Source organism: Macaca thibetana, chromosome 3 (assembly GCF_024542745.1).
Source record: "Macaca thibetana thibetana isolate TM-01 chromosome 3, ASM2454274v1, whole genome shotgun sequence".
NCBI classification, from domain to species: Eukaryota; Metazoa; Chordata; class Mammalia; order Primates; family Cercopithecidae; genus Macaca; species Macaca thibetana.
The window spans coordinates 84,535,432-84,557,210 of NC_065580.1; the positions used below are offsets into that span (position 1 = coordinate 84,535,432).

At 35.7% G+C, this 21,779-nt stretch overlaps 1 protein-coding gene across 6 annotated transcripts in view; it reads right to left on the reverse strand.

The window, feature by feature from the left end:
- The window catches only part of ETV1 (ETS variant transcription factor 1), a 101,316-nt gene that overhangs the window by 70,104 nt on the left and 9,433 nt on the right, over positions 1 to 21,779 (reverse strand). For all 6 annotated transcript variants that reach the window (XM_050783049.1, XM_050783051.1, XM_050783053.1 and 3 more), the window contains one exon: positions 17,949 to 18,002. In XM_050783049.1, coding sequence (XP_050639006.1) covers positions 17,949 to 18,002 — 54 coding nt within the window. The remainder of the gene's footprint in view (positions 1 to 17,948; positions 18,003 to 21,779) is intronic.

The window sequence follows — 21,779 nt, forward strand, 5'->3', positions numbered from 1 at the left end:
GTTAGTGGAGGACAATGGAAAGGAAGATGGTGTTCACCTCTTAGAGAACAATCTATAATGAATAATTACATCTAACTAGGGAAGATATGCTACCAGTATGTGGCAGCAATAAGGACATCACAAACCAACTCTTTCATGGCTAAATTAATCAAATGCAATCATCTTACATTCTTTTAACTATATTATCAACATCACTATTCTGAATCTTCATTACTGTTATCTGCCCTCAAAACAGTACATAAATTAAGTAGATATTGATACTGCCTGAATTCTACAGAGCTACTGAGTTATTCAATACTCATCTATGTGCCAAATTCTTCATACATACTCCTCATTTAATCATTACATTCACCCATTTGTTTTCCCCTTTAACTTACACAGCTTAAAGAAGTTAATTAATTAGTTCAAAATCACAAAAATGGCAAATTATAAAACTAATATTTAAACCTAGACATGCTGTACTCCAAAGCTCACATGTTGCCGTGTGAGCTTATAACTACTTCAAGATTTTACCTCAGTGCCAAATTCTGAGGCCAGTAATTCTTTTTGGAGAGAGAAAAACTAGAATCTATTTTTCTTATACTTAGCATGCAGAATCCGATTGATGAAAATCAAATTCTAATTTGTTTTTTTGTTGTTATTGATTTTCCTTGGGAGCTGAAAATATAATAATCTGTTATCATATGCCAGAAGTGGTGGCTCATGCCTATAATCCCAACACTTTGTGAGGAAGGATCAGTTGGGTCCACAAGTTCAAGACTGCTGGGCAACACAGCAATACCTCCTATCTACAAACAATAATAATAGTTTAAAAATAGCTGGGCATGGTAGGGCACACCGGGAGTCCCAGCTACTCAAGAGGCTGAGTTGGGAGGATCGTTTGAGTGCGGGTGGTTGAGGCTGCAGTGAGCCATGATTGCCCCACTGCACTCCAGTCTGGAAAACAGAGCAAGACCTCATCTCAAAAAAAAAAAAAAAAAAAAAAAAAAATCTGTTATTATATAAGAATGATTGCACTAATATTTCTGAAATACTTTGGGTCAAACAAATCTTGTCCTATAGAAGCCCAGCCATAGCCTTATAATTGATTCATTGGAAAAGCAGCTATTTTATAAGGTGATCTTCGGTCACTCACAATTTAAGCAGCCCATTAATTTTAAATGGGCTTCAAGAGGACCATTTTAAAGCTGAATACCACTTCATTACAAATAGTGTTACAGCAAAGGTCCTGTGGATTCATCTTTATTATTTAAATAGCAATGATCATAAAATTAGCACCCTTCTAATGTAGTTCTCATCTTGATTATTGCTATTTAACTAGTGAAATTTTTTCTTCAGGCTGAGTGAACACTATAATTATTATTGCTTTGCATTGTAAAGGTTGCATCTTAATTGAAAAATCAACACTTTTTTTTTCCCTTTCAATGAATACAACAACTTTGAAATCAACAAAATATTGAGGATAGAAGCAATTTTGCTAGACCCACAAATTAGGGTGTCCTTGACTGACCAGAATTCATAACCCATAATCTTACACATAAGATGCTAACTGATCCTATAACAGGGTCTGTATTACAAGTATCAGAATGTTTCCAGCACAACACTTTTTGTTTATGAATTCCTACGGTCAAAGTAGATTTGAACAAACAACATTTCTGAGTTTCTTCTGACAGTATCATTACAGATATGCACTGAACTACTTAGTGTGATCAACAGCAAAAGGTCAAGTTGTTACAACTATTTACAGTATGTGTGGATATAGTAGATAAAGCCCACATGTTGGTAGGTGTAGACATTATTTATGAGTATGAAGAAAAACACAAAAAGGTAAGTTGATCAGAAATTAATGCACTTGTGATATATTATGAATGGTATGTTCTGTGTATTTCATATATCTATATATTTTTGTATATACAGAATAAAAGCTTATATATTATGTTCTATGTGCCAAATATATTACTTAGATATTTCACATAAACATATACAATGTTACACACACACACACATATATACATATACACATATATATTTTTATATATATATATATTCTCATTTAGTACTGATTTAGTCACCCTAGGGAAGATAATATTTATCCCATTTTTGCGCAAGAGGAAACTGAGGTACAATGATCTTAAATTGCTTGTACAAGGTCACACACATAGTAAATAGTAGAGATTTGAACTCAAGAGGCCTAGGTCCAATGTCCTACTCTTATACAGTACATTGTACTCAGTCCCATAAATAAATCTCATTATGTTTATATCATACGGCTTTAGTGTCTTCAACATCAACACTATCAGTAGCATGAAATAATATAAAAAAGACGTATCAGACAAAATGCAAAATGTGATATTCAATTAATTTCGGCACATTAGCAAATGTTCCTGATCTAATTATGTGTTGCCAAACAGAGTCCAAACCAAAATTTAAAAATTCTCTTTTGAGAACATCATTATTTTGTTAAGCACACATTCAGGATTCCTGAAGCTGAAGACCTATGTATACATAGACCTTGACTACATTCCTGCAATTCAAAGCACAAGGATAAAGATTTTCATAGAGAAATAGGGAACTTCAGGAATTGTCTACTCCACCCTTGCTTTCCATATATGTATTAGTTTGTGCATTATGTTATAAATTAGAATAATTCCATGAAGAATAAAAATCATTTTTGATAAATTTTCTATTTTTCTTTTATTGTATTACACAAGCATACAAATTTATGTATGTATGTATTACACAAGCATACAAATTTATCCATGTATGTATATATGGATGTGGCAAAAACACTTATTTTATGTCTTTAATTCACTTGTATAGTCATGACAAATCAATGAATAACAACTTTGTACATTTTACTGGAATGCATACAAGGGAAAATGTTACAAGGTGAGTTTTGGTTCTGCCATTCAACACCTATGAATGTAGTTCCTTATATAGGAACCACACTAAACCCGTATGAGCTTTGTCTACTCTGTCTACATCCCAAGGTCATTGTGAGAATCAAATGAGATGTAGGATGTGAAAATGGCCTATGAAATCTAAAATGCTAAACAAATATAAATGATTAGTATTATTGCTAGTATTGTATTCATCTTTCAGTTCACAGCACCTAGCACAATGCCTGGCATTATGAATATTTATGAACACAATTTATTTTTCATTATGAAAAAAAGCTATGGTAGGAATGTAACCAACAGGACAAGCTGCATGTTACCAAAATAAAGATGCCAAATCTAAAGAGTCTAAAACTGCTATTCCCTTAATTATTATAAATAATATGAAAATAAGAGCATATTTTTCCAATTTTGTAATTACAAAATTCATGTGTGTTTTACTATATTCACAACTATTGAAATTTTACATTAAGGTTTTTGAAAGTATTTTAATACCAATCTTGGCAAAAAAAAAAAAATGTAATGCACGCACACACCTATACATATATATAGAGAGAGAGAAGTTTACTAATGACTTCTCATTTTCTTAGAATTTAACAAAACTTCTAAGAAAAGAATGTTATAGTTTACATAAAATTCAGATGTTTGTATATATTAGCCTGCATATATGTACATCACACACACATAAATTCGTATGTCCATTTCTACATAAGACCAATACTTAAGAGGACAGGTCTATATATTCCATAAGCACATTACCCGAACTTTCAGAAATTGCTGTGTAAAAGCCAAAAGCCTAAATTTCCACTTTGATCAATGGGACAGCTTTATCACAAAATGGGATAACTGATGTTTATTGATTAGCTGATAACTTTCTAATGCATCAGCCTTTAATCTGCAATAAAACTGTGAATGAAAATAGAGCTTTCACAAAGGAAAACAGGGATGATTTTCCCAAAAGAATACAAGAACATGGAGATTTCAGATGGCAAAAATATCCAGAGAAACACAGCAGTGACATCCAGCTATTTGGCTTCCCCTGCAGACCCGTGGGTTGAGACAACTACATCACCTGACATTCTGGCCCCAGTGCCAAGGACTACAGAATCAAATCAAATCAACATAATAAGGCTGTTGTGTTCATAAGGATGGAGAAAAACAACCGCAAACAGCAGTAGAAGTTCACTTCACAGCATGACCACCATTTCAAAGGAAAAGCTGACACTACTGAGAGGTTTGCTTCAACACTACCCATACATCGTGATAAGGATGAGCCATTTTTAACCATGTTGGGTGGCCTTGATAGTATTTGGCAGAACTTTTGCTGGTAACTCTGTAGCTGGAAATAATTCTAAGAAAAGCATCTTATGGTTTAGGACTAAATGTCAGTGTTGAAAAGTTCTGGGGGATAAATGGAGAAAGGGGTGCATATATTTCTAATCAAAATTTATCCAGAATTTTGTATTGGTTTATAGATCATGATCATACTTAATGTGAAAAATCTATATAATACTAAGCTAAGAATTATGCATAGATACATTAACATTGATAAAGGAGACAAAACCTGGCATAAAGATACTGAATTGAATTTATTCTTACATCCAACAAATATACATTTGTGCTAGTGATGTAGCAGAATTTAAAAATACCCTTTTGAATAGCAAAATGGGTGAGAAAAGTATTTCTTATTCCAGTGTCACAAATAGTGAATCTGATAAAGAAAAGAAAATCACTAATTAGTGAAAGTATCCAGATTCATATTTTTCCTTATTTACTATTTTCCCAACACACAGCTAAGGGCGTACAATCTTCCTTTTAAAATCATAAAGAGCCTGCTAACCTTTTTGGATTTTAGTTTCTCATCTTTAAGTGAAAGGTGTTGATATCATTAATCTTTATCATCTCAAGCTGCAGTTTTGAAACTTCTATGAATATTTACTACTATAATGGGAATTCCATGATCACTAGTAATACTCCTCCTCCTACTACTAATACCTCTGCTGCTGCTGCTACTACTACTACTGCCTCCGTTCCCAAATGGCTGCTCTTCTCCATGAGAAAAGTACGACATGTCTGAAACATTCTGGGGCCAAAACCTGTGCATAAACAACACACAAATATACAGTGTTATCATAAACATCTCTCGAATTCTGATAAATAAGAGAAAATCTTTGAGGCAGAGAAGCGCACACACTGCAGCCTAGACAAGGACTGGAATAGTTCCTAAACACCACGTCCTCCCATCTATTTTTCTCACAGCTATTCGCTCAGATGAATTCACAGAACATCTTTCTTGAGATGAACCTCTATTGGAAGGTCCTCTTGGTCTCTCTTCCTCTATCATATGTTGATGAGAATAATTTTCAAAAACTATTAGCAAAACACATTCTTTGTTAGCCATGCAGATTTTTTTTTCCAGAATAGAAACAGTTTTGAAGCTTGTACATGTAGTCTGAGTACTGGCTATCAGGGAGGGAAGATCTGCACACACTAAGCAACCATGAGCTGGGATTCTCAGCTGTGTAATTTCAATCATCGCATGTCTTAGTTATTTGGTTATTTTATGCCCTGGGTTTCTCTTCATGTAAAATAGGAACAATAACAAGTTATTTCAGAGTAATTGTCCTAATTGAGAAATGTGTGGTGAGATAGGAGTATCTAATAATATTTATTACAGTGCCCTAATCTGATAACTGAGATTTAGCTCTAATGTTACATAAATGCAAACAGCTTTCCATTAGCCCTCAAAGAAATATAAAACAGAGGGAAGTAAAAGCAGCTATTGGCATTCGTTTTCAAACAATTCAAACCACCTATGCATGAATATGTTTTTTAAAAAATAAGATTCTAAATACCCAAGAAACTACTCATTCAATTCAGTATTCAATGTGAATAACACACACAAATAGGGCATGAACCGTCCTCTATAAGCCAATGAAAATAGGATTAAAATTAGGATGTATGGATTAAAATTAATATGTATTGGCACACAGAAGTTGTTAATTCTAAGATAATTAAGGGAAAAATAACATCTGATCTGAATCTTAAAGAACAAATATGATCTCAATGAATAGGACAATACTCTGCATATAGTAATAATTAACATTAGAGTACATCATTTTTAAAAAGTCCAAATATATTCTTCTTAGTCCCCTATAACATGAATTTTAGCATAGGTCAAAAGGTATTAACACAGACTCTGATAGCCATCATCCACTGGGAAATCCAGTGGCCTCACCTTTGGACAGAGTACATTTTGTTAAAATAATCATAAAATTGGCCGGACGCGGTGGCTCACGCCTGTAATCCCAGCACTTTGGGAGGCAGAGGCGGGCGGATCACAAGGTCAGGAGATCGAGACCACAGTAAAACCCCGTCTCTACTAAAAAAACAAACAAAAAAAAAATTAGCCGGGCGTGGTGGCGGGCGCCTGTAATCCCAGCTACTCGGGAGGCTGAAGCAGAAGAATGGCGTAAACTCGGCAGGCGGAGCTTGCAGTGAGCCGAGATCTCGCCACTGCACTCCAGCCTGGGCGACAGAACGAGACTCCGTCCCCCCCCCCCCCCAAAAAAAATAATAATAATATAAAATTAAGTCCGGGTGTGGTGGCTCACACCTGTAATCCCAGCACAGTAGGAGGCCGAGGCGGGAGGACTGCTTGGTCTCAGGAGTCGAGACGAGCATGGGCAACATGGCGAAACCCCATCTCTACAAAAAAATACAAAAATTATCTAGGGAGGGCGGTGCACACCTATGGTCTCAGGCTGAGGTGGAAGGGTCACTTGAGCCCAGGAGATTGAGGGTGCTGTGAGCCGAGATCATGCCACTGCACTCCAGACTGGGCGACAAAGTGAGACTCTGTCTCAAAAACAAAACCAAAAACCAAAAAAAAAAAAAAAAAAGAAAAAACCCCCAAAAAACCCACTAAAATTACATGAAACCTAAGCACATTTTCTTCAATATGTAATAGATCAGTCTAAATACGCAGTGATTATGCATAGATTTCACATCACTCATATAATTTCACATCATTCAATATGCAATAAATACAACTTCATTTATCAATTATATGCAGTAAGAACATAAGCTAAATGATAGCAGATATTTTTCTGACTTTTTTCACTACTGTATCACCAGTGACTAGTACAAAACCTGGCATAAATAGGGACTCAAAACACATTTGTTGAATGAATAAACATCAAGAGTCTTATAAACCTACTTAACACCTGTATAGACTACAACTGTGGAGCATATGTACCCAATAAATAAATTAATTAAACTAAAATCTCATAGGTAAAATAAGAATTGTTAAACTGTTAAGATTTATTATTCATATTTAAAATCATAAAAATAACGGTAATGGATATGGATCTCATTTGCAAGAATATAATCATTCCAATTTTGAAAATAGAAATGTGAATACAAGATTCTGCTACAATAAGAGATAATTAAAGGGTCCATCACAATTCAAACCTCTTCAACAGGACCTAAAAACTAGTCAAAACAGGATTGTATACACAATAACTAGGAGTAACTATGAAACAAATCTCTGAGTAGTTTAATAATGTCACACCTACAGCAAAACAAACCAAAAAAACTTTCTTTGCTAAACTTTAGATTTACAAAAGATTCAAAAGATTATGTAGAAAACCATTGCACAGAGGTACTTTTCTGATCTTAAAGCTTAATCAGACATTATATAAACAGTATTTTTAATCTAGCCTTTCCTGATATATTGCCAATAATGAAGTTCTTGAGTTAACACTACCCTTAGCTACTATCAAATGCAAACAGTGCTTTAGATTTTAAAAAACAATAACATCTAACCAAAACTTTTACCTAGTAAGACACGGCACCAACTCTCATTAGGAAAAAATTCAATGACAGACAGAAGCAAATATGCACTGTGCATCTTAAATAGATGTTTATTATGATAAAAAGAAAAAGTGGAAAAATGATACCAATAAAAACCCATAACAAACACCAAACATACAATTACAATGTGAAGGTCCACATGTAGTAGTTTAGCTCAGGTTACTTCTTTTTTGTATCTTATTTCATGAAATAAGTTTAGTTCTATGAGGTGGTAGCCCCCAAATATATTTATTTTCATGACTGCTTTTATTTTAGTTCCAAATACTAATAATTGTTGTGTTTACTTTTTTACATATCAGAATATATAGATGTATGCATATTTATTAAAAATATGGGGACCAAAAGTACAATATTTGGTTCTGCAAATAATTTTCCACTGACATCCTTTACCTAGATTTTTTGAATAAATATTGTTTGACTTATATTTCTATCAAGTCCATTCATTGTATATCAAAATAATTATTTAATATGAGGTCAAGTTCAACCAAAGAAGGTATAGATCATTTTCTTCAAAATAACTTGTGACTAATTACAGGGAGGGTAAGTTAAAAATATTTGCTGACATACTTCCTTTGAGCACATTTCAAAAGTCAATTTCTATAATATCTTGTTATATTAAGGACAAAATTAAAGAAGGAAAATAGGAAAGAAAAATCTGAAGACTTGGGTTAATATATATATTTTTAGCTTTCAGCTTTGGAAGAGCAAGCACCAGTTTTGTAGGGTTTTGAATTTTATTTTTTGGTTTTCATCTGGGCAGAAGTCTGCCCTATCTACCTTAACAAGAGTAAGCCAAAAATAGTGAAAAGTATCTACTAGAACATACTTTATTAAAATCAAGACTAATGTAATTTTCTCACTGTAAGCATACAGAATATAAGTATTGGCTGCACCTGTCCAATACTTACATTCCGTATACTTACAGTGAGAAAACTGTAAGTATACTAATAAAGGAAAGTACATCTACTTCCCATAAAGGAAAGTGGTCCTTCATAGTAAATTCTACATACATTATTCCCCCATGAATTATGTTGTTTTCTAAAACCCTCTTTTCAATTTAAGCATGCATGCACCATATTTAAATAGTATCCTTTCTCTTTTCCTTCTGGCACAAAATCATAATGTGGCTCTGGGCCTGAAAGATTTGTTTCCCTGTCAACTTATAGATAAGTAAATAAAGGTTAAGAGACATACCCGAGGTATATGATTTAGATTTTATTTCTTTTGTTGGACTTGATGGATTCCTGGGAGGGTATCTAAAACAAAAACTCTTGCAAAAGAGCCTACTTGCAAGATGGAGAGTACTTTTCATTGGATTTTCATTTTGATTTAAAAAATGTATTCCTTGCGAAACAATCAAGCACCAAACTAAAATTTTCACTTTACTGGAAAGGGGGCTGCTGGACTTTTAATTGTGACAGACATAGAACGCATCTGCACCAATGGAAGAGTAGAACATCTAAAGACAAGAATTCCTACCAGACACACCTAGAACAGGGTGGGTCATCTATGCCTTGGTTCTCTCTAATCAGCATTGGGAAGTTCCTTCTAAACTAGAATTGATTCCAGTATAACAGAAATCTACAATCAGCAATGACTGTCTCACAGTAAAAGTAGAGAATAATCTTTGGAAGTGGAAAATATATATAATTCTAGCAAAGATAACAAAAAATAAGAATATATTAAAAACATTTTTATATAGCCTTCATTTTTTGATTCCCTAGTATATTTTTAAAATAAGATGACAATATGTTACTTAAATAATATTTTCCAGAAACTGATTGCCTCTATTACATAACAAATTGTATATGGGTATGAATGGCAAGATCCAGCTTACAATTTAATTGCAAAACAGTGATACTGCTGTCTTTATTTTACAATTAAGTACATAACAAAATATCTAACCTTGCACTTCATGAATAGCTTGCATCAGAATCACCTAACAGCTCCTTAGAGATTCAGAAGCCTAGTTCTAGGCCTCTAATGTCAAGCTCTCACAGGACAGGAAACATGAAGCTGCATTTGCACTAGCTTCCCAAATGATTTTTATTCACACCCAGGTCTGAATAAGATTACCAAACTAAAGTAGAATAAAACAGCCAATTACTAGCATTAAAGTAATTAAAACCTATCCAAAATGTTTTTCTATCTCCATAGAACAACAGGTAAAATCTAAAACTGATAAAACAAGAAGTTGCAGTGCAAGCTATTTAGTATGTAGAACAACTAAAAGGCAGTTGCTTCTAGAGAGGACTGTGAGTTGTGGAGTTGCAGGAATGGGGAATAATTTTATTTGCACTTTTTCCTACTCTATAAATATACTGCTTTGACAAAATATTTAAACTGGGCCGGGTGCGGTGGCTCACGCCTGTAATCCCAGCACTTTGGTAGGCCAAGGCAGGTGGATCACGAGGTCAGGAGATTGAGACCATCCAGGCCAACACGGTAAAACCCCATCTCTACTAAAAATACATAAAATTAGCCGGGCGTGGTGGTGGGCGCCCGTAGTCTCAGCTAGTCGGGAGGCTGAGGCAGGAGAATGGCGTGAACCCGGGAGGCGGAGCTTGCAGTGAGCAGAGATCGTAGCCACTGCACTCCAGCCTGGGCGACAGAGCGGGATTCTGTCTCAAAAAACAAACAAACAAACAAACAAAAAAAACCCACAAAGCAGCAACTACAAAAAGCATACCCCAAAGAAACTCAGAACCATCAAGAGGTAGCTATCGTATAGCTCTCAGGAATACTAACTTGGGTGGGAAGGTATGCAACTAGTCATCCTTGAAATGGATAGTTTGAGTTTACTTGGTAACATGTTTAAATAACATGCCTCAAAAAAAGTTTTAAATTTTTTTGAAACTGAAAACCAAAAAACTCATGTTCTTAAATCCAAAAACTGCCATTTCCCTTTCAGTGTGTGCTCTCATTTTGGTAAAAGCAGTCAGAAAGACGAAAGAAGACAAAGTTTTCCTGACCAATCATATCAAAAAAACTTAATCAGGCAAGAAACTTTCAAAATTAGTAAAAAAAAAAAAAAAAAAAAAAAAAATCAAATGTATAAAGTACTCACTGTATGTGTTGAAAGAAACAAGATGTAGGAAGGTAGCTTAGTAAAAAGACAGGAAATTATGAAAACAAACCATAAATGGAATTTTTCTGATCCTGGACAAGTACATGTTAACATAAATTATTCAGTCAGGGTCTACATAGACCTGACTGACTTCAGTTTTCTAAGAAGCAGATTTGTAACAGTAATCTAAGTATTTCTTTTTTCTACTTCATTGCAAAAAAAAGAAAAAAAAAAGTCAAATGCTATTATTTTATTTATTTATTTATTTATTGAGACAGAATCTTACTCTGTCACCCAGACTGGAGTGCAATAGCATGATCTCGGCTCACTGCCACCTCTACCTCCCAGGTTAAAGCAATTCTCCTGCCTCAGCCTTCCTGAGTAGCTGGGATTACAGGCATGCAACACCACGCCCAGCTAATTATGCAGTTTTAGTAGAGACGGGGGTTTCGCTATGTTAGCCAGGCTGGTCTCGAACTGCTAACATCAGGTGATCCGCCCTCCTCGGCCTCCCAAAGTGCTGGGACTACAGGCAGGAGCCACTGTGTCCAACCCAATGCTATTCTTAAAACCAGAAATTCCTAAAGAAACAAAGTGTAGTTTTGATTTTCATTTACTTAAAGAAAGTGTCAGCCGGGTGCGGTGGCTCAAGCCTGTAATCCCAGCACTTTGGGAGGCTGAGACGGGCGGATCACGAGGTCAAGAGATTGAGACCATCCTGGCTAACATGGTGAAACCCCGTCTCTACTAAAAAATACAAAAAACTAGCCGGGCGCCTGTAGTCCCAGCTACTCGGGAGGCTGAGGCAGGAGAATGGCATAAACCCCGGAGGCGGAGCTTGCAGTGAGCTGAGATCCGGCCACTGCACTCCAGCCTGGGAGACAGAGAGAGACTCCGTCTCAAACAAACAAACAAACAAAAAGTGTCACCCATGTAATAATAATAGTGGTTTTAAACAGTTGAGTCCCCACACATGGGTTTGTCAGCATGATTTTTGTGTGGTCCACTAGTATTGTATTACAGATATCTGATAAAGTATAGAAGTTTGCAAAAGATTTACTTTTGTAAATAGTGAAGAGTCAGGGTTATTATTATTTCTGTAATAACATTTTTTCCAATTGAATTGCCTTCCAGTGTGTTTTATTGAATGTAAGACAAAACAGTAGAGTTACAAGGATCTATCCTATTAGGAATTTTGCATAACCCTAGGAGTTATGCATACTCCTGGAAATGCTCTGGAAGAAGATAAAATGTAAATGTGAACATCATTATCATGTGAATCACTATAGAGAAAAGACTGAAATGAACTAATGTAACCAAATGGAAACAAACTAGCTATAAAAATAACACGTAATTTTGTTGCGAAGAACAAAATGAAAGGTGGTAGATTTTTAAAGATTAATGATATAACTGCTGGGCGTGGTGGCTCACGCCTGTAATCCCAACACTTTGGGAGGCTAAAGCGGGCGGATCACTTGAGGTTAGGAGTTTGAGACCAGCCTGGACAACATAGTGAAACTCCGTCTCTACTAAAAATACAAAAATTAGCCAGGCATGGTAGCGCATGCCTGTAATCCCAGCTACCTGGGAGGCTAAGGCAGGGGACACTTAAACCCGGGAGGCTGGGGTTGCAGTAAGCCGAGATCGTGCCACTGCACTCCAGCCTGAGTGATACAATGAGACTCTGTCTCAAAAAGGAAAAAAAAAAAGATATAGCTAAATTTAAAATATATGATTTTATATGATTTAAGGCTGGGCACGATGGCTCGTGCCTGCAATCCTAGCACTTCAGGAGGCCAACGTGGTCAGATCACTTAACCCAGGAGTTCAAGACCAGCCTGGGCAACAGGGCAAAACCACATCTCTACATAAAATACAAAAATTGGCCAGGCATGGTGGTGCGTGCCTGTAGTCCCAGCTACTTGGCGGGGGGATGAAGTAGGGTAGAATGCTTGAACTAAGGAGACAGAGTTTTCAGTGAGCCAAAATCATGGCACTGCACTCTAGCCAGGGCAACCAAGCGAGACCCTGTCTCAGAATAAAATAAGATTGAAAACACTGATGTAATTAAACTTCAAGTATACAATTTAGGAAAATTCTGTTTAAATACAAATGTATATCCACTTCAGAAACATAAGTTTCACCTGTGTTTGAAATACTCCTTAATTTGTCCTTTTTGAGAAGACACACTTCTATTTCTTCTGGACTAAAGCACATCCTAACGTAATTCTATTTTTTCCAACAGAGTTCTGAGTTATGAAAAGATTTATTGCTAAGGAATAAACAATTTGTTAAAAGCATGTTATTGTTTCTCTTAGCCTTCATCGATTTCCTGCATGCACTTGTAGGAAGTTGTTTTCACTTGGTTTTTATTTTTATTTTCTGATAGATATAGGGTCTCACTATGTTGCCCAGGCTGGTCTCCAACTCCCGAGCTCAAGCAATTCTCCACTTCAGCCTTCCAAAGTGCTGGGATTATAGGCACGAGCCACCATGCCCAGGCTCTGTTTTCACTTATTTTTAATGCCTATACTTGCTTCAAAGTTAGCATCCTTCAAAGGTTAGTAATTTATAGTACACCATCACCGGATTCCACATTTCCAATGAAAATATTTTGTAAACAGCAATAAATAATGCTCAGGGAAATTTTTAGAAAGTTCTCAAATGTTATGGTTTAATCTCATTTTCACAATTTTTGGATGCTCTGATCCTTATTATTCTACATGCATTTAAACATGTTACAGTCAAATGCATGTTCTATAATCCAGTATTGAGCAAAATTTTGTTCTTCATTCTCTTAACCTTCATTCACCAAAGGACTAAAGCAGTAAAAGCTAAGGCAGAAGCATCTTATTTCATTGAGGTATGCAAGGAAATCTGATTATTCACATTTTCAAAACTATCCGCATAGAATTTACAGACAGGCCACACAGAGGGGATGGAGTTTCTTTCTCTTTCTAGAGATAGGATCCCTCTGCCCCCACTAAGCATACCCAGACGGACGAGAATCAAGCATCTGTTTAAAGGCATTTTGGAGACCATCTAACCTCTCAATTCCAATATTTGATAAACCTCTGCATCCAGAAATCCTCTTTAGTATCTAATACAAATGCCTTATTCTTTTTTTTAAATCATTTCCCTCTCGTCCTTTCTTCAGTGAAGACTAAAATTAGTTGGTCACTGTGATCTGAACAACAGTCCTTCATGTCTGTGAAAACTTGAAATAACGTATACCTCCACTTTTTTTTTAATTAGGCTATTTCAGACTTATTTTTGCCTCTGTTTATAGGTATTTTTTAGTTATTATGTGTCTTATTTACATGTCCCAAAGCCATATTGGTTAAACTGTAAATATTCTCTAATTGAAGTAAAATAAACCTTCACGATTCTGAACACCTTTGGTTAAACTTTCCTGGTTTCGGCAAGTTTTCCCAGAATGAGACTATATGTGCAGTTTTAAGGCATATCATATGTTTCTACCTTAAGAAAGGAATTAAGACTCTTAAAATGCTTAGGAGGAAATAAGCACTAAGAAGGTGATCAAGAACACAATAAAAATTTTACTTATTATTCTTCTGTAACATGCAAGTCATGCTGAACGTGACATGCTTCGTGTACCCTCAAGAAGTTCACAATCTCATCAAAGACACAAATGTATCTAAAATACTATAATATAATAAAAACAACATACAAGATGCGGTGGAGTCCAGCTAACTCTGTGGGGCTAGGGTGGCAAGAAAAGGCTGAGAAAGACTTCAATGAGGTGAAATCTAAGCAGAGTCTGAAATAGGAGGTTCACCAGATTGCCAAGCAAAAATGAAAACTTTTAAAGCAAAATGAACATATGCAAGGGCAAAGAGACTTAAAACAGCTCAATCTGCCCAGAGAACTGAAAAATTAGAAGCGCTAAAGTACAGAGGAAAGGAAAAGACACGGTACTGGAGTAGCAAGAGTTTAAACCAAAAGGATAGTCAAGGCCTGGGTTATAGAACAATTTTCTGTACAGCTAAAGAAATAGGACTTTGTCCTGCAGACAGTTTAAGAAGAAAACTAACAAGGCCAAATAGCTATGTGTTAATGCTACTGCACAGGGCGGCTTGCAAAGAGGGAAAATCAAAAGGCAAGAAAACCAACCAAAAGGCTGACTCAGAAGTTCAGTGAAGGCAGAATGTAGGTGTGTGAACTAAAGCAATGAAATAGGGATGAAGGAGAGGCCATGAAAGTAAGATATTTTTGAAAGCTAGGATCAACAACTTGGTTAGCAATTTGAGGTTTATGGTAAAGAACAGAGTTCTCTGAGGATAAATATCAGGATTTCAGTTTGGATGGTGATGCCACTAACTTAGAAAGGCAACAGAAGTAACAGAGCAACGTTGGTCAGGAAAAATCGTGACTTCACTGTTGGACTTGCCGAGTGTAAACTGCCTGTGGAGCATTGCGTTAAAGATTGGAGTTGGCGTGTAAATGGTGTTTTGTGCAATGCACAGCCGAGGGCTGAGGGAGTGAGTCCAGAGGTGTTGCCTTTTTCTCATCTGCACAGGGACACCAGCGGGGGATCAGGTGAGGATGTCCAATAGACAGCTTCAGAGGGAAGAGCCAGGCTGGAGACAACAATGTGGAAGACATTGTTGTTCAAAGCTGTGCAGCCCAATATAGTAGCCAGTAGCCAGACATGTCTAAATTTAAAATAATCAAAATTAAATAAAGTTAAAAATTCATTTCCTCAGTCCCACTAACCACATTTTGTGTGCTCAACGGCCAATGTGGTTAGTGGACACTGTATCAGGTGGCACAGGTGTAGTCATGTCCATCACAGAAAGTTCTATGGGACAGTGATGGCATGGTGCATGTAAAATAAGAGGAAAGGGGCTCACGCCTGAGATACCAAAACTTTGGGAGGCCAAGGCAGGTGGATCACGAGGTCAGGAGATTCAGACCATCCTGGCCAACACGGTGAAAGCCCGTCTCTACTAAAAATACAAAAAATTAGCTGGGCGTGGTGGTGGGTACCTGTAGTCCCAGCTACTCCGGAGGCTGAGGCAGGAGAATGGCGTGAACCTGGGAGGTGGAGCTTGCAGCGAGCCGAGATCGCACCACTGCACTCCAGCCTGGGCAGTAAAGCGAGACTCTGTCTCAAAAAAAAAAAAAAAAAAGAAAAGAAAGAAAAAAAAAAGGAAAGGTTTGGGGACAGAACCTTAGGGAAAGAAGAGGTCCACAAAGAGGAGGGAAGGAAAATGAATTGAGAGAGAAGGAGTGGTCAAGGGAGTTAAAAAAAAAAAAAAAAAAAAAAAAGGAAGAAAATCATGCCCGTGTGACCTTAAGAAGAGTTCAAAGAGATTAAATATTCAACAATAAGAAAAGCTGAAAAGAGGTCAAATAAGAAAAGTAGTAAAAAATTACCTCTAGGTGGTTCATTTTACCCTGACAATTGCTATAGTAATGGAATTGTTACCAATTACTTTAGATGTAAAATATCAACAAGTTTAATTCTTTCACTCAGACAACGTGGTTAGCTTTTAGAAAGAAGAATTCAACTGCTCACAGGCAGGGAAATGTTGGAATATGACCATTCTCTTCCCAGACTTTAATCAAGAAGGGGAGGACTTGTGTGAGCCATCCTCTGCTGGGAGTGTTTCTAAGGGTGTCTAATTAAGTTCTATATATTTGCTGAGTAAGTTTCTTGAAAGCCTATGTCAAATACCTGCATTTAGACATCAAATAGCATTATACAGTCTTCTTCTTGGATCAAAAATAAAGCTAATAAAACAGCGGTTATCAGGGACTGAGGGCAGAGAAATGGGAGTTATTGTTTTACAGGTACGGAACTTCAGCTTGGGATATAAAAAAGTTCTGAAGTTGAATAGTGGTGAAGGTTGTACAACAATGTGAATGTACTTAATGCCACTGAACTACAAACTTAAAAATAGTTAAAATGGTAAATTTTATTGTACGTATATTTTACCACAGTGATTTCTTTATAACCAAGCTGAGCTAAAACATGTAACATGTTAAAGAATCTGGACAAAACCTTGCACAACCCTCTACGCCTGAGAAATTTAATATACCAAACATAAATGCTGAAAATATTGCCCACAAACATCTGTTACTTGAAGTAATGCAGGTATTTGTATTAGATTTATGATATAAAGGTGTGAACATATGGGTTTCATAAGCTGTAAGACATCAAGCATCTCTTGTTACTACCGATATTGCCTCCTCTCATACTATCAATGATCTGAAAAAATAAAACAAATTTAGATGTCACCAACAGAATAAAAATGCATTAGGCCAGTTTCATAAATAAGATGGCATTTATACCCTTTTCCTTACTATTTGCTCCTTTGGTCAGTAGCGGCAGTTAGCTGGTAGAATGGCAAATTATAAACATCAGCAGTAAACCCCGAGGCAACCATATTTGTACAGGCAAAATGCTCACTCTGCAATTAAGGGACACTGAGTATTCCATGAATAACTCCTCATGCATTCTCTGACAGACCTGGGAGCAAGGCTCAGGGAAAGGAGCGTGGAAGGAGGAACCCTGAGAGAAGTCAATGGCTGTTTCCATTTGTGCTACTGCAACCAGGAAGCAGAAAATTTCAGGTTAAAAATTAAATAAAAGCAGATGACAATTCATGAATTTAAAATACTACAATAAGCCAATGAATGTTTGCTCCAGAATCTTTTATAAATTATACAATAACTAATCTCAAGTAGTTTTTAACTCTATCTCCCATCAACATCCAGGCATTTCTCTATAAGCATATTGGCAAACTGGAAGTAAACATGTGCATGTTCATGGATCACACCCTATTTCCTCCCAAAGATATTTACCGATACGAAGAACAAGACCATCTTTCAATCAACTCAGTTTTCCTTGCCTACTATTTGGAGTTCTCTTCCAATATACAGAATTCAGGGATTCTGCTCAAAATAGAGTTTCTGCTGATGTCACAACCTGACAAATCAAATCATCTTATGGCTGTAAGTTAAAAAGGCGCTTGTACAATGTAAGACAAGACACTGGACGTGAAAACCAACCAAAGAGAAAGAAGGAAAGAAGGAAACCAGAAAGACAGAAAAATACAAGAGATGAGTCATACTATACTTACAACTTTCAGCCTGATAGTCTGGTACAAACTGCTCATCATTGTCAGGTACCTGAGCTGAAGAAGAAAAAGAAAATTAAAAAAAAAAAAAATTAAGAGAAAAACTGCCAAAAGCATAAGGAATGTCAAGTAAAATCTGTCAAGTAAGATCTTCTTAGGCTGAGATCAAACCTATGATTATTTGCCAATGAGCTCCTATTTAAAATGGTATTGACAACACTACTTAGGAGGGGAAATGGAAGGGGATCATTGATGTCAACTAGGAACCATATATATGTCAGAAATAGGACTATAGCAGGTGTATTCCCTCTGAATTTCACCTGCCCGATGGAAATAAAAGAGATGCAAAATAAAGAAAGCTACAGAATTTCCATTTCCTACAGTTGTTTTTTTTTTCCAAGAATGGAGCAAAAGCTATTTCACACTGCCAGTGTGTAAGCAGCCCATTTAAATTAACCACACAATTATTTTAAGTGATGTGCAGTTATCACACACATCCCTCCGCTTTTTTAGAAACGTCTGCTGGTATGTTCTCTGTCCTGCAAAATACACCATATTTTAAAACGCTTGCCCTGAATTTTGCCAGAGTATGCTACAAAGATTTTTAAAGGGAAGAATAGTCCTTGATTTGGCTCATATATAATAAAGTATTATATTTCAAAGATTATATTCATATTAATAAAATAATAAACAATAACACAAATGTCATCTTTTCATTCAAAATATTTTCCTGGCAACTACTAGGCATTAACAAAAAGAATATCACTATTTCGTCAGTCCTAATGTCAAAAGACTTTCCTATTTTTAGTAAAGGAAAAATACTGAATAGCAAGGACTTCATACATTTGGCAGCAATCAAAACACAAGTGCATTTTTCACTTCAAAAACGTTTTCATCACAGTTAATTTAGACATCGAAGTAACCTATTCCAAACTGAATATTAATAATAAGCTTTCACAAACACACATAAATACACACACACCCCCAAAAAATAGAAGTTAGGTTACTTTTAATTTGATAAAAATATAATGAATTATCATCCTAATTAACTTTAGCTGCGATTTGATTAGCTAGTATTACTTTATTAGTGTTACGTAATACTGAAACTTTTTATCCAGCCAAGTCATATTTAAATAGATGTTAATTAACTTTTCAAAATGAGCCTATTCTGTATGAGGAATGCTTATTAAAATAAACAGTCTCTTTTGAAAATGCTTTAGGTTGATAATTGAATGGCTTAAGAAAAAAATCTACATAAAATGGAATTCTATATTTTAAAAAAATTTTATATAAAAAAGAATACAGTATACAGAATTAAAGTTCTTTTTATTAGTTTAATATTATTCTTTAAAAACAGACATTTGGCTGAATAAAATTTATGTTCTATTATGAAGAGCATAACAATCTGGTAATTGTGCCTATTATAAAAATGTATGCAGTTTGACATTCAGCTGTTTTCTAACAACTCTCTTCTCTATACCAATAATTAACTTTATTACGAATGCACTCTATCCCCACTACCAAACAAAATCAAACAAATTAAGAACTTTTTCAAGTTTTAACTGATGCCTATTTGATCAGCCTATATTGCAAGGAGAATGTTTTTCTCTTCATATTGGTCTAATATCTGATAATGTGGGTAACAACTTTAAAGTGAGTGAACTGCAAATCTTAATTCTATGACATGCTAGCTGTGCAACTTTGGTTAAGTTACTGAACCTCGTCAAATTGAATTTTACTCATCAGTTTAATAGTGACCAAATACAGGTTTTTTGGCAAGGATTAAATGAAACAGTCTAAACACAATGCCAGCTACTCAAGAAATGTTCCTTATTTTCTTCTTTCCAGTCCTCTACCCACCTACCCTTGTCTTTCAAGTCATCCACAAAAAAGTACTTGTCATTAGATTGCTCGGTTTAATATCTTTACTTGTAACGAAGTCTACTGGAGAGGCAAAGAAACAGCTAAAATCTGTACATTAGCATTCTCTCCGCTATTAACACAACATATTTTTTTTGACATTGCAGAAAAAAATGTTCTAAAAGATTCATAAATTACAAGTCGAAGGGTGCGCTTTCAAGTAAGTCTTCATACCAAAAAAATTACAAGCATTTTAAATATATATTTAATAAATAACAGCAAGTACACAGAATCAAATCCTGCACATTTTTCCCATTATATCCTTGTTTTGGTTCTCAATCAGAATTAACAGCTAAACAGATATAACTATTGAGATGCAAATTTATCAACCACAACAATTACTGGGCTTTTAAAAAGCCAACATTTACAAGAATCTGATAAAAATATAATATCCCTTTACAGGAAAAGTTAAAAATAGCTGGTGAGTAACAAAAGTATATTTGTAACTGAATATAATGATATGAATGCCCTAAAGGTCTTTTGTTTGTTTTTTTCTAGTATGGTAAGCAAATTTGCAACTTCGTAATATATGTCACTGCAAGAGTAGCACAGAGTCATTGATGGGAGTGTGATGTGTGCTGGAATATGTGTGAGGAAAAAAGGGCCAAATTTTAGGAGTAGAATAATCTAGAAGTTATACCTCGCAAATATACAGAAAATAGCTGCACACCAACAATCGATAAAGAGTAAGAATAAGAATTCCTATTTCTGTTCTAACTCCTTAACATACTGAATAAATACTTCACACTTATTCCTGAACATATTACAGAATTTTAACAAAAAACATATGACTCACATTTTCACAGAAGCTAATCTTAAGAAACTGAATAGACCAAATGAAGCAGCATGCTACTTAAATAGACAAAGGCTTAAGTATACCTCTAATTTCAAGTTAGAGTAAACGGAAAGCAGTTAACTAAAAACACAAGTTGGATCTAGGCAAGGAAAATATGACAAAGTATTGCCACACTTGTATCATACATTTCCTTTTTTCTTCAATTCAGGGGAATACTGTGAAGGAGCAAACTACAGCTGCCTGAAAATTTGCAGCAAGCCATACCAACGCCAAAGTTGAAAATTAACAATAGGGGTCAACCTAAAAAAGCAATGTTTTTTCCACTACTATCTATTATAAACTGTGCTTGATATAATCACCTTTGGGGAATGGAAATGTTTCCCCACACTATGTAATTAAAGACGAAGGGGAAGAGGAGGAAAGGAGAAGGGGAGAAAGTATATACCAAAAGACCAATAAAATGCTTTCAAGGAGATTAAGCATGTGGATTTTATTGGTAATAGCTGGAGCGGCTCTATCAGTTCATTGCACATTAATAGACAAGTTGCCATCAAGTCTCAGGATCTCAGCTTTAAAAGGGTAGTATCTGCACTCTCAGCTATTTGCTTCACCTAGATTATTATCCAAAGTTGTTTTACTGTTTTCTCTGTTTTTGCTACATATCAATACATATTATCAGAAAGAAACTCATCAAAATATTAATCATGACCTATATGTCACAAACTCACCAATTCTCCTTTTTAATTTTTTTTTTTTTTTTTTTTGAGACGGAGTCTCGCTCTGTCGCCCAGGCTGGAGTGCAGTGGCCGGATCTCAGCTCACTGCAAGCTCCGCCTCCCGGGTTCGGGCCATTCTCCTGTCTCAGCCTCCTGAGTAGCTGGGACTACAGGCGCCCGCCACCTCGCCCGGCTAGTTTTTTTGTATTTTTTAGTAGAGACGGGGTTTCACCGTGTTAGCCAGGATGGTCTCGATCTCCTGACCTAGTGATCCGCCCGTCTCGGCCTCCCAAAGTGCTGGGATTCCTTTTTAATTTTAATATCCTTTCTTAACTAATATTGCCTTGGGGATGGGTAATTTTAAATATAGCTTGCCTTTATGTTATACTTCTTTTTAACTTT